Source organism: Alternaria ethzedia (genome assembly GCF_023757985.1).
Source record: "Alternaria ethzedia strain BMP 0044 chromosome Unknown scaffold_5, whole genome shotgun sequence".
NCBI lineage: Eukaryota > Fungi > Ascomycota > Dothideomycetes > Pleosporales > Pleosporaceae > Alternaria > Alternaria ethzedia.
Genome location: NW_026056198.1, coordinates 1,016,179 through 1,028,972, shown reverse-complemented (window position 1 = coordinate 1,028,972; position 12,794 = coordinate 1,016,179). Strand labels below are relative to the sequence as shown.

General features: G+C 54.1%; 4 protein-coding genes across 4 annotated transcripts; 3 read left to right on the top strand and 1 right to left on the bottom strand.

Moving 5' to 3' along the window:
- Positions 1–438: 438 nt before the first annotated feature.
- On the bottom strand, positions 439–1,994 carry J4E87_003059 (uncharacterized protein; the record flags this gene model as incomplete). Its single annotated transcript, XM_049374692.1, has 2 exons — positions 439–1,111; positions 1,159–1,994. The coding sequence occupies 2 exons, from the start codon at positions 1,992–1,994 to the stop codon at positions 439–441; spliced, it is 1,509 nt and encodes a 502-aa protein (XP_049235683.1).
- Positions 1,995–2,681: 687 nt separating this feature from the next.
- On the top strand, positions 2,682–6,728 carry J4E87_003058 (uncharacterized protein; the record flags this gene model as incomplete). The annotated part of the gene is made up of 4 exons (XM_049374691.1): positions 2,682–2,712; positions 2,764–5,888; positions 5,937–6,650; positions 6,705–6,728. The coding sequence occupies 4 exons, from the start codon at positions 2,682–2,684 to the stop codon at positions 6,726–6,728; spliced, it is 3,894 nt and encodes a 1,297-aa protein (XP_049235682.1).
- A 458-nt stretch (positions 6,729–7,186) lies between these two features.
- Positions 7,187–9,183, top strand: J4E87_003057 (uncharacterized protein; the record flags this gene model as incomplete). The annotated part of the gene is made up of 5 exons (XM_049374690.1): positions 7,187–7,429; positions 7,507–7,749; positions 7,814–7,920; positions 7,982–8,068; positions 8,133–9,183. The coding sequence occupies 5 exons, from the start codon at positions 7,187–7,189 to the stop codon at positions 9,181–9,183; spliced, it is 1,731 nt and encodes a 576-aa protein (XP_049235681.1).
- Positions 9,184–10,699: 1,516 nt separating this feature from the next.
- Positions 10,700–12,433, top strand: J4E87_003056 (uncharacterized protein; the record flags this gene model as incomplete). Its single annotated transcript, XM_049374689.1, has 4 exons — positions 10,700–10,705; positions 10,801–11,083; positions 11,160–11,375; positions 11,814–12,433. The coding sequence occupies 4 exons, from the start codon at positions 10,700–10,702 to the stop codon at positions 12,431–12,433; spliced, it is 1,125 nt and encodes a 374-aa protein (XP_049235680.1).
- Positions 12,434–12,794: the final 361 nt, after the last annotated feature.

The window sequence follows — 12,794 nt, the reverse complement described above, 5'->3', positions numbered from 1 at the left end:
GTCCGTCAAGAAGGAGAAAAGCTCTGATATAATAGGACAAGATACGGTAATCCTATATATATAAGCAAATGGATACTGTGTCGTTAGTATGTATTTCGGTACAACGTTTGTACAGCAATGGCGTATATAGATATGCTGAGAAAGACCGAGTTGTGAGAATGATATAGAAACTTGAGCATTAAGAGTAAGCTATAATCGAGAATGACAAGACTTAGCGAAGGAAAGGGGGTATATCAACCAACCAACCAGTCTAGGCAATGCAACAAATCAAACGCGTGCGGATGCAGCCCTCAAACGCAAGTACGGAAAGCAAACTACTTGAAGCAAATCAAACGCCTACATCGTCTCATTCTGGAATCGTGTAGACAGTACGTAAAACAGGATTTGCGCAGGTACATGGTCGTCGTGAATCTGTTAATGAAAAGGCTTGTTAGCAAGCTACTTTCTCTCTCTTGTCTCTCCATCTACAGGCTTGACGCTTGTGCTGCCTTCGAGAGGAGGGATGTAACCTAATTGCTTCTCGTTGCCCCCTTCCATTGGCGTAAAGGGCGTGAAACCGCCTTCGGGCGACGCCTGCCACTTTGCCATGTCCTTCTTCAGTTGTTCCAGCTCCTTCTGGAAGCGGTTGCCGAAGACGTCGATGTAAAAGGTTGCGCCGTTGTAGACACTCCAGATGAAGACAACGGTGAGGAACAAACCACTCGGCCAGCGGTACCAGAACCAGATGGGGCAGGGTAGCATGGTGACGACAGCATAGCTGTATTGGATGAACATGAAGGCAGGCTCTTGCATGAAGTCGGGCAGCGAGAGGACTATCTTGCCGATCCAGGTTTTGGCGTACGACTTGCGCAACCATGTGAAGCTAGTAGGTCGACCGGCGGCAATCTTATCGCGGCGACGTACTGTGATGAGCAGGTGGTAGGCGACCTGCCAGACAGCATATGGACAAGTGGCCCAAACCATCATTTGCAGTAGGTTGTAGTGGTGAGGCGAGGTTGGGTCGGAGTGGCGGATGTCGTAGATGGCGGGATATTTCGCTTGCTGGTATTCCGGGGGCAGCAGGTGAACGAGGCAGTGCAGCGTGACGCAGGGCATAATGTGGATGAAGAGACTAGGCAGATTAGTAGGTGGTTAATGTTAGAGGCATGCGCTCCTTACCTGACGACCTTGTCCATGCTGTGGAAGACTAGCGAGTTACGCCACATGACAATAGCGACGGCATTGTTTCCCATGCAGAGGCAGTATGTCGCGATGAACAGGCGCTTAGACTGCGGGAAAACCCACACACTCAGAACCAGTAGTATGTTGACGAAGTAGCACAGATCGGCCAGGAAGTAGTGGTAGCCCTTCTTGTGGTAGGTCATGAAGCGGATGGGCATGAAGTAGAGCAGCTGAGCCGTGTACCAGTGTGGGAACAGGTCAGGGTGGCAGCCCACCAGGTATCCAGAGACGAAGATGTTCATGACGGCGGCGATGAAGGAGGCCTTTTCGCGCGCAGTGACGGTGAGCGACTCGTTCCAGCGGCGGTTCAGGCGGTCGACCGAATGGCGCATGCGTCTCTTGTATTTCTCGAGTTGCTCTGCTTCCGACGGCACTCTGCGCCGCCATTCTTCCACGACGCGGTCTTTTGTGATGCCCCGGTTCTTGGCCTGGTTCTTGATCTTCTCTGTCTGGGAGGCGATGGAACTCTGAATCTTCTCGATACGCTGCGACAGGGCGAGGTTCTCGACAAAGTCGAACATGGTGAGCTTTTCGACGGGCGGGAAGAAGGCGGCATCTTCGACGTCGGAGTCATCGTGGTAGGAGCTGTTGGAGAAAGAGGCAGAGCGTGAGAGACCAGGTGTGGACAGTGGTTGGTTTGCGGAGGATACAGGCTCATCCAGCAGCGTAGAGTCGCCTGGAGTCGGACGGGCCGAAAGCTCAGAGACTCCCAGCTGCGGTTCCGACCTGGATTTGGGGATACCGCCTATATCTGCATCTTCGGGGGTCGCCATGGTGGGCAGTTCCTCTTGGACGATTTCGAGGCTAGAGGGGGTTCGGCGGTGGAGGGTTCTCTTGAAGGGACGCGGGAGTGAACCTGCAGCCGTCATGCCTGTTAGCTGCTGTATATCGCTGCGAGTGCCCCCGGTCCATGTTTAGGGCAGAGGCGGTATATCATAGAAGAGAGCGTACCGTGGGAAGGGGCGGCTTAGATCAGATCTAGTCAGACCCTATGCTCTCATGACAAGACGAGTGATGTGCGGGGGTCGAGAATCGTGCTCCTCTCAGAACTTGGGGGCTTCTGGGGGAGAGGTCGTGGGTGAATGCAAGCTGGTGATTGGCAAGCTTCACAACGTCATCGCTGGCACCCGTGGCATGCGAGGTTGAAGAGGTCACGAGAGGAGGCGAAGTGGACAGAGGGCTCAGAAAGACGGCGCAGGTTCCCCGAGACTGCAGCGAATATAGGAAAATGTAGGTAGACAAGCAGGGCCGGTGTCGAGCTCCCCTGCGTGCGGCCACGCTTTCGTCACTGCGGGCCACCATGCACGTCGAGCCACTAGCGCGCTTTGGCCGTCAACGCGACTACGCGCGACAACACGACGATTATCACGGGCAGCCCACCCCGCGACTCCCAACCCGCCCAACACGACCCTCCCACTGCGCACTCACCAGTTTAGGTGTCGCGCAACCCCACCGCCATCATGGGAAAGCTCGTGCGGCTCGAGATCTACAGTAGGCCCCCCGACGCGCAATTGCTCGCATCCACAGACTAAACATGCGCAGACTTCAAGTCGTACCGCGGACGCCACACGCTCCTCTTTGGCGACTCGTACTTCACCTCCATCATCGGTCCCAATGGCTCGGGCAAGTCGAACAGCATGGACGCCATCTCCTTCGTCCTGGGAGTCCGGTCGTCCCATCTGCGCTCCGAGAAGTTGAAGGACATGGTCTACCGCGGCAGGATCATCCAGGAAGCGAGAATCAACGCCGATGGCACCGTAACCGAAGCCGACGGCGATGCGAATGGCGACGCGAATGGCCAGTCCAATGGCGACACACAGGACAATGGCGACTCGCAAACCAGCGCACAGCGCAACGATCCCCAGAACGCCTGGGTCAAGGCCGTCTTCGAGGACGACGCTGAGCAGACGCACGAGTGGCAGCGCGCCATCACCAGCTCCGGCTCTAGCGAGTACCGAATCAACAACCGCATCGTCACCCAGAAGCAGTACGGCGAAGCGCTGGAGGAGCACAGCATCTTGGTCAAAGCGCGGAATTTCCTCGTCTTCCAAGGAGACGTGGAGAAGCTGGCGACGACCGCGCCCGAGCAGCTGACACTACAGGTCGAGCGCATCTCTGGCAGTCTCGAGCAAAAGGCCGAATACGACCGCCTGAAGGAGGAGTCCGAAAACGCCACCGAAGACAACGCGAAACATCTGCACGAGCGTCGCGGCATCAATGGAGAGCTCAAGACGTATCAGGAGCAAAAGGCCGAGGCCGACGAATACGAGAAGAAGCTTGCCGAGCGCGACGAAGCTGTTGTCACAAAGAACCTATGGAAGCTCTACCTGGACCAGCAGATTATGGAGAAGGCGCGGAACAAGATCGCCAGCCACCAGGAAGAACTCAAGGAACACAAGCGCAGCGTCGAGAAGTACCACCAGCGGCACGAGGCGGAGAGGCAAGCCGAGGCCAAGATCAGGCGAGATCTGACCAAGACTGACCGCAACACCAAGGCCAAGGAGAAAGAGATTGAGGACGCCTCCAACGAGCTCGCGCCTATCGAAGAGAAGATCCGTCTTTCCAACGAGACCCGCCGAAAATACGAGAGCAGACTCGAGGAGCTCCGGAAGAAGCGCGACGCTGAGAAGAAAGCTGTCGAGAAGTGCCAGAAGGACCTCGATCTGGTCCAAAAGGCCGAGAAGAAGTGGGAGGATGACTTCAAGGCGGCTGCCCAGAACCAGGGCCGCGAGCTTTCCGAGCAGGACCTACAGGAATACGGCCGACTACGCAGCGACGTTACGAAGCGGACCCACGGAGACCAAATGCAGATAGACAAGCTCAAGCGCGAAGTCGAGACCGACCGGGACCATGTCAAGAACCTCCAGCAGAGCGTCGACAACCACGAGAAGGCTGTCGAGAGGCTGAATGCAGACATCAGCCAGCTCGAGGAGCGCCTGAAGGCTTCCAAGACGCAAGTCAAGGATCTGAAAAGCGCAAGAGCCGCCAAACAGCAGGAGCTTGACAGACTCCGCGCCGACAGAAAGCAGATCGAAATGCAATACTACGAGAAGAACCAGTTGCTGCAGGAAGTTCTGAAGCAACTCAGCATCGTCGAAGGCAGCCGTCGAGAGTCAAGGAAGCAACAGGAGGCTCGCAGAACTATCGATCGCTTGAAGACTCGCTTTGGATCTGAGAAAGTGCACGGCCGATACAAGGATCTCATCACCCCCAAGATGCAGAAATACCGCAAGGCTATTGGACGAGTGCTCGGACACCAGATGGATACTGTCATTGTCGACACCGAAACCACCGCCAAGTCATGCATCGAATACCTGAAGGCAGAACGCATTGGTGTCATGTCTTTCAACCCACTAGACTCCATCCAGATTCAGGCGGTAGACCCCCAACTGAAGGGTATGCACGAGGGCATGCGACTTGCTATCGACTGTATCAACTATGAGCCCAAGCACGAGCGCGCTATGACTGCGGCATGTGGCAACACCATGATCTGTAACACAGAGAAGCTCGCGAAAGAGCTCAGGTACACAAGACGCATCGAAGTCAAGGCAGTCACCCTGGACGGTCGTGTAATCGGCAAAGGCGGTACACAGACGGGTGGTGAGCTTGACCGTGACGACGATTCAAGCGAGCAACAATGGGATGAGCGGTCCTACCAGGCACTTCTGGACAAGAAGAACAGATATGAAGAAGAGCTCCGCGCGCTTCCCAAGCAAGATCGTCAGTACACCCAGGAACAGGCTCTCGAAGTCGAGTTGCTAGACCTACAGGAGCAAATTGCTCGAGCTGAAGAGGAAGCCCGGGCACTTGGTCGCAACATTGAGAGTGTCAAGAAGGAGCTAGCACATCACAAGAGCGAGTTGAAGGGCGTTCGGCCCAACTACGAGAAGCAAGCGCAACGCCTGCAGGACCGGGAAGAAGAACTCCAAACCTATCAAGACACCGTCAATCAGGTCAATGACCAGGTCTTCGCCGCGTTCTGCCAACGGCTCGGCTACGAGTCCATTCGCGACTACGAAGCTCAACAGGGTACTGTTCAGCAAGAAGCAGCAGAAAAGCGTCTCGAGTTCAGCAAACAGCGCAGCAGACTTCAATATCTGATGAAGCAGGTCGATTCGTCGGCCCGAGGTGTTGAGGAACGTCTCAAGCAAGCCGAGGAGGAGATTAAGCGCAAGACTGCTGACATTACTGAGCTCGAAGTCAAGCGAGAAGAGCTGCAAAGCGCCCGGGACGTACTCCAAGCAGAGTTGGAAACGCTGCAGGATCAACGACAGCGGTTGGAAGAGAAACTCGCTGAACGTGTTGCAGCTGTGAAGGAAGCACGACGCACTCTAGACCAGCGTAACGAAAAGGTCAAGAATGTGCTGAAGGAGGTCGACCAGGAGGATGCAAAGATCAAGTCGAGCGCGACAAACCGTTACAATGTGCTCAAGGAGTGCCGTGTCAACGAGATCAAGATTCCACTCACGGAAGACTCTAAACCGCTGACGTCCCTACCCATGACTGATATGCCGCGGCCCGACGCGGACGCAGACGCTATGGACATTGACGAGGACCCTGATTCGACCCAGATACAGGCCGCGGAGGTGGACGACTATGGCATCGAAGTCGACTTTGAACAGCTCGACGACGAGCTGAAGACGGAGGTTGTTGAGATACTTGAGAGTGTAAGTTCCAGAGTTAACGTCTATATGCTTTGTACTAATACCGCGCAGGAGGATGACCCAGATGAGCGCGTGCAATCTCAAGCTAGCAATCTGCTCAAGGCTGCTGAAGCTAAGTTGAATGATGTGATCACGAACCTCGAAACCGAAATCAACAAGGCTACACCCAACATGCGCGCTGCTGAACGTCTCGTTGCAACAGAAGCGCGTCTCAAAGCCGTCGACGAAGCATTCGCCGAGACGCGCAAGCGCGCCGCTGCTGCAAAGAAGGCTTTCGAAGAAGTCAAGACCAAGCGCTACGATCTCTTCATGAAGGCTTTCAACCATATTTCCGAGAACATTGGTGGTACTTACAAGGACCTGACCAAGTCGCCACAGTTCCCGCTTGGAGGACAGGCGTATCTCGATATGGAAGACAGCTCGGAGCCGTACCTCGCAGGTCTCAAATACCATGCCATGCCACCGCTCAAGCGTTTCCGCGACATGGAGCATCTATCTGGTGGTGAAAAGACGATTGCCGCGCTTGCTCTGCTGTTTGCCATTCACAGCTACCAACCTTCGCCGTTCTTCGTCCTCGATGAGGTCGATGCAGCACTAGACAACGTCAATGTCAGCAGAGTGGCTAAGTACGTGCGCGAGCATGCCAGTCCCGGTATGCAGTTTATCGTCATCTCTTTGAAGGCAGGCTTCTTCCAGGAGAGTGAGACGTTGGTGGGTGTCATGCGGGACCAAGGCAAGATGACGAGCAAATACTTGAGTCTAGATGTAAGTTGCTCCTTCCTCCAAATGACTATGCACTGTTCACTAATCTCACCACAGCTGCGGAAATACCAACCCGCTTAATCTGTCAGTACACTGCAATGATATCGCTGCGATTAATGATAGTCGTTATGAAATGTGCATTCCATACCTCATCCCCGGTTTATGCATGGTCCGGTCTGTGCGGAAGTATCATAGTTACTGTAGTCTATTCTGTACATTAGCGACTCGACGATTTCTGCAGCTGCATCCTCGTTATCTGTGAACGCGTTCGTGCCCAGGTGGTATCGCGACTTCCCGTGATCCATCCAACGACCTGCCTATCTGATCCAGCCCCACTACGCCCTACGGACATAACGCGGCTTATGAAAATTGTCCCAGCAACAACGCGCTGAAGCTTACCGATCATCGCCATGACAACTCTGAAGAGTCATACTTGCGCATCAAAGAGCTATAGCTAAAGCTCGCTTTCGCACCCCTCCATGTCTTGAGCAGTATCCAGCGTCTCGCCGTTGCATGCAAGCCATCCCGACCCCGCCGCAATGACGCCGAATCTCCCACGCGACGAGCATGTCCCTGCGCATGAAACCACCCCACTCCTACCAAACCCCACGAACGACGCGCAGACAAATGTCGTAGAAACTGGCATCGCTCCAGAAGGACTGCACGCAGAAGATGGAGGAGATGTAGAACGACAAGTCAGCCATGGCGACGCGTTTAAGCACCAGGGCCTGCCTGAAGTCAGGAAGAGGATGAAATATATATTTCCTGCTATTGCTATTGGTGTACGTAACCTTTCTTACCGTCCCTTCATACTTTGTTGTTGCCCAAAAGTTATCGAAACTAATGAGTGAACTGACAGGTTTTCCTCTCCTCCGCCGACCAAACCCTCGTAATAACCACCTACGGCACCATCGGCACAGATCTACACGCCCTGTCCTCTACCTCCTGGATTGCGACGGGGTATTTTCTTACACTTTCCGCCTTCCAGCCTCTCTACGGTAAACTCTCGGATATTTTCGGTAGGAAACAATGTCTGTTGTCTGCGTATTTGATCTTTGGGGTTGGCAGTGTGGGGTGTGGGCTTGCGAGGACCATCGGTGAGGTAAGTCGTACCTGTACGAAACGCACATGATATATACACTGACTTCGTATCCTCACTTTTGAAGTTGGTTGCTGCGAGGGCTTTTGCGGGGATCGGGGGTGGCGGCATGAGTGTGTGCACGAGTATTTTGTTGAGTGATATCGTGGGCTTGAGGGAGAGGGGGCAGTGGCAGTAAGTCTTTCCGTACGAAGTGCGTGTGACGCATACACTGACTTCACACACCCAAATTTAGGGGCTATGTCAACTTGGTCTACGCTTTTGGTGCTTCGGCTGGTGCGCCTCTTGGTGGGTTACTCGCGGATAGCGTTGGATGGCGATGGTAAGTCCTGTCTGTACGAAATGCATGTGAGACGTGTACTGACTTCGTACCTCTACCTCTGCAGGGCATTCCTGGCGCAAGGTCCGATGTGCGCTGCGGCCTTCATTGCTGTGTCATTGGTGCTTGATCTCCCAGAGCAAGACCACTCGCACTGGAAAGAGAAGATCAAGAGGATAGACTTCCTAGGCGCGGTCATCCTGATCTTCGCCGTCTTCGGTTTACTTGTCGGTCTCGATCGCGGCTCCAACGTATCCTGGGGTAACCCCATCACCATCGTCGGTCTCGCATCTACGCCGCTGTTCGTCGTCTTCGTGCTAGTCGAGAAGTACGTCGCAAGTCATCCCTTCGCCCCAGGCCGGATCATCCTCAACAAGACGCTTTTCGCATGCTATCTTTGCAACTTCTTCTCTTTCGGGGGATGGTTGGCTGCCTTGTTCTTCATACCGCTTTATTGGCAGGTCATGGGCGACTACAGCGCTTCCAAAGCTGGACTGTTCCTTGTCCCTTCCATCATCTTTGGTGTTAGCGGCTCGCTTTTCAGCGGCTTTTACATGAGGCGTACAGCGAAGTACTACTGGATCACCGTCATGGCGTATACGAACCTCACGATCGGGCTCTCATTCATCCTCCTATTCGCTGGCCTATTAACCGAGAGCTTACCCGCGATGGTGGTGGCTACATGCATATGCTCTTTTAGCAATGGCACAGGAGTAACGACGACACTCATCGGCCTCATCGCGAATGCCTCCCACACCGACCAAGCCGTTGCCACCGCTTGTTCCTACCTTTTCCGCTCTCTCGGGTCAGTCTTCGGTGTTTCCATGTGCGCTACGGCGTTTAATCAGACACTCCGCAAAGCTCTCCAGGAAAAGCTGCAGGGTGACGATGCGGCTGAGATTGCGGAGCGTGTCAGGGCTGGATTGGCTTACTACAGGGGTCTGGATCCGGCACTCAAGAGCATCGTCCGGGAGTGTTACGGAAGGGCGACTAGGGCCGCATTGTGTGTAGGCATTGTGCTTGTTGCAGGGAGCGCCATCTTTGCGTGGTTTATCAAAGAGAAGAGCCTCGAAGATAGCAAGAGCAGGAGTGTTGAGCCGGAGGAACCTGCAGAGTGAGGCAAGGTTCTGGGAGTCGGAGGCTTCCGAGAGCGTCACTGGGATGGCAACAATCTGTCTCTGCTCGTCTTCGGGGGAGCTAGACGATGCAACTAAACGCAAATCCATACCGTCCCTGGCAGATTTTGAGGTGGTAGAAGAGGCATGTGGTACATTCTCGGTGTCTTTGAAGGTGTCGGGATCTGGCTGTCCTAGACTCACCGCTCGTGCTGGGCAAGCATGACTATGTATCGCAGTAGTGTGTCCATTACACGACAGTGTCTTAGAAATCAACAGACGGATATTCGAGGCTGACATGCTGGTCGTGTAAATATGATAGCTTAGTCGCACTCCTTGGCTGTGCTCTCTGGTGTATTAGCTGACTGTATCTGTACTAGGTGAACGTTTTACCAACGCCGACAGCGGGTGACCCTTAATTGCATACTAGATCTTCCAGTCACAAACTTAATGCTGTATTCATTCTGCATGTAAATTCGTATGGATATTACGACTTCCGGTGTCTGACCCCGATGTTGTGAGGCCGGCAGCACGAGCATCCAGCGCTAGTACCGCGCTAAGCCGGCGATGATCAAGAGCCTGCCACGATCCCAACCCCTAGTCACACTGTTACTCTCGCACCCGATCACACGATGGCGCCCAAAACAGAGCCGCGATCCAAAAAGGACCGTTCTCATCCATACCTGAGCAGCATCGTCGCGGGAGGCGCATACATAGCTTGATCGCGTTTTGCGCTTTTGCTCGCGCCCGATGACGTGTTCCGACACCGCATTCTCCAAGCGCAACCAGTGCGTCCCAATGCACGCTCTCGAGCGACATGCACGATACAGTCACTTCAATAGTTTGCGACTCCCCAGACCGCTCCCACCCTACATCATGTTGCATGTAGGTAAAAATTCAGAAACGTCGAGACCGTGGGCAAAACCCACCCGTACAATGGACCCGTTTGAGTATGACACAAGGCGTTATACCCGCATTTGGGTCTTATCATCTCCACCGCGACCCAGAGAAGTAATACGACGCATCCACCCCGCGCACTGGCACTAAAGTCACACCCACTATTCCCATCGGCGTGGCGCTACGTTTGGAGAATGACGTCAAGCTCCATGCGGGCACGTTCCTGGCGCGGCCCGTAGCGGTGGATGTTCCAATCAAAGGTGCGCTCAGCACCAATGGCGCCCTGCCAGCTGTCCAAGCCATCATCAAGCATGAGGCGATTCATAACAAAGTAGGGCTTGAGTGGGGAAGCAATCCGTTGCGGAGCTTATTCAAAGGGGTCTGTGGGTTGGAGAGCGTGGGACGTTTTGTATAGGTAACAGAGGACCCCTATGTGGTGGTGCCTAGAACGTGACTTCTTAGGCTTCAGCTCTTAGTTTTAAACTACTTTAGTTTCGCTACGCTCAGCTCCCCTTTCGACTGCGAGTCAGGTTTGTTTCTGTCTTATACATATCAGGGAAGTACGGTGCGGCAGGAAGCAGGAACCGGAACGACAACAAGTAAAAAACAGCAAAGTCTGATCATGAGCGTCGCTGTCATAGTAAGCACACCTCCTATTCGGCCCGTATATATGCAAGCAAGGCATGTTGTTCGATGAATGGGCGTACTGACGACCGACCCCAGAACCCTCCCGATGATCCGGCGAATGTCGTGCAGTCGCTTGTGAACACACTCTTGGATGTCTTTGATGCCACGAGGGATCTCTACGGGACGCTCACGGCTAAAGAGCAAAGAGACTATGAACAAAATCTGCGCAGCAAAGGATACCCTGCTTCGAGGCGCATCGAGTATGTGAAGGATGACCGACTAGGTAGCGATGAGGCTATCGTGACGGACAAAGCTGTGGTCATGAGGCAGATGGATATCGGATGTGAAACTCTGGGGGCCGAGTTCGCCATGGGCGATGGTATGCATGCTATTCCTCTTCTGAACCCTATGAGACCCATCAGCTAACAAGTCACTACCAGTAACCGCGCATACAGCCCTCCAGTCACAGATCATTACCCTCCAAAGCGTGCTGGTCACCACATTCCTATACGGGCCCACATCAGGCGACACCATCGCCCATCAGCTAGCCAACATCAATGCGGCATCCAGAGTAGCAGCTGCGACGTCGGTCGAGATATTGGCTGCGTTGCAGGAACGTCAACAGGATGAGAGGCCGCTTACACCGAGGTCGATGCACTCTTTTACGGCACGTTCGAGCCCGTCGCATGCGCCATCACAAGCAATGACCCTCCATACATCGCATGCGCCTTCACATGTATCGTCACATCATACCTCGCGCCCGCCTTCGCATGCGCCATCCCACCATACTTCTCATGCGCCGTCACACGTGTCATCTCACCATACCTCCCATGCGCCATCGCATGTACCGTCACACGTGACATCCCGTACGCGATCTCGTGCGAAGTCTTTGACAGGATCCCAGGCACCGCCGTATGCGCCATCCCACATCATGTCCCAGGCACCTTCGCATGCGCCTTCGCACATGCAATCACATGCACCATCGCGCGCGTTGACACTGCCTCAGTCTGGTGCTAGTATGAGTTCAGCATCCACAGCTCTGATGAAGTATCCGGAACCACGATCCCGGAGTTCACACGTGCGAAGTAGCAGCCCTGTCAACACAACAGTGCTCGCATGGCGAGACAATGTCGAGCCAGAACAATCCGTCACCGACGCCACCTCCGTAACCGGAACTACCATGATCTCAAGTTCCAACAACCTATATTGCGTATACGCATACGACCTCCAACGGAACCCAACCCAACAACTTGCCACCAGCATAACATCAGACCGGGACCCCTACTGCCCACACTGCAGAGGCGAACTCCACCTCTCACCAGGAAAAGCATGGGAAATATCCAAATGGGCCGACGACACAGAACGAACCTTCCAAGTCCAGAACCGCTTCGTCGTCAAGTGTCATCGTGACGGTCCCGACGGCCAATATTGCTGCGTCATTTGCTCCAAGTACGCGGACTCTGATACCATCTGTGGCGACGTCAAGGCTCTTATCAAGCATCTCTCGGATGATCACGATACCCGGCAGCTCAAGCATGAGGAGGATATCGTGGAGGTGATCGAGCAGCCGGGTAGTCGGAGGGACAGCGGCATTGGATATTCTACTTCGGTGAGAAGTAAGGGGAGTCGGAGGAGCGCAAGTTTAGCGGAGGGGGGTCGGAGACGAAAGAGTTTGTCTGGGTATGACCGAGAGGCTGATTCATTCGATGGCAGATTCTCGAGGAGGTAGTCGCATGTTTTGCGAGTCGGTGTTCTTTCTGTTGGATTGATGGGCGGTGCGGCATTGCTCGGGTCTTTCTTTGTTCTCCTTGTGGTTCGCTTGGGCTTGTATCACCACCATCACCTCTTTTAGTACGAAAAATACGTTCCTCATTTCTTATCATCATCCTTCCTCTTGCGATTAGCTTAGCATACGCATTACCATTTTGTACAATTGCCTCATCCCACAACCTTCGTCGCAAACAACCAAGATACAACTATACAGTTCTAATTAGCCTACCACTCTTCAATATGTATCCCCTGTCCCCTCGCTCCCCATTACCCTATCCGTCACCCCGCCCCATCAGCCATCCACCCCTCGCGCACCAGTC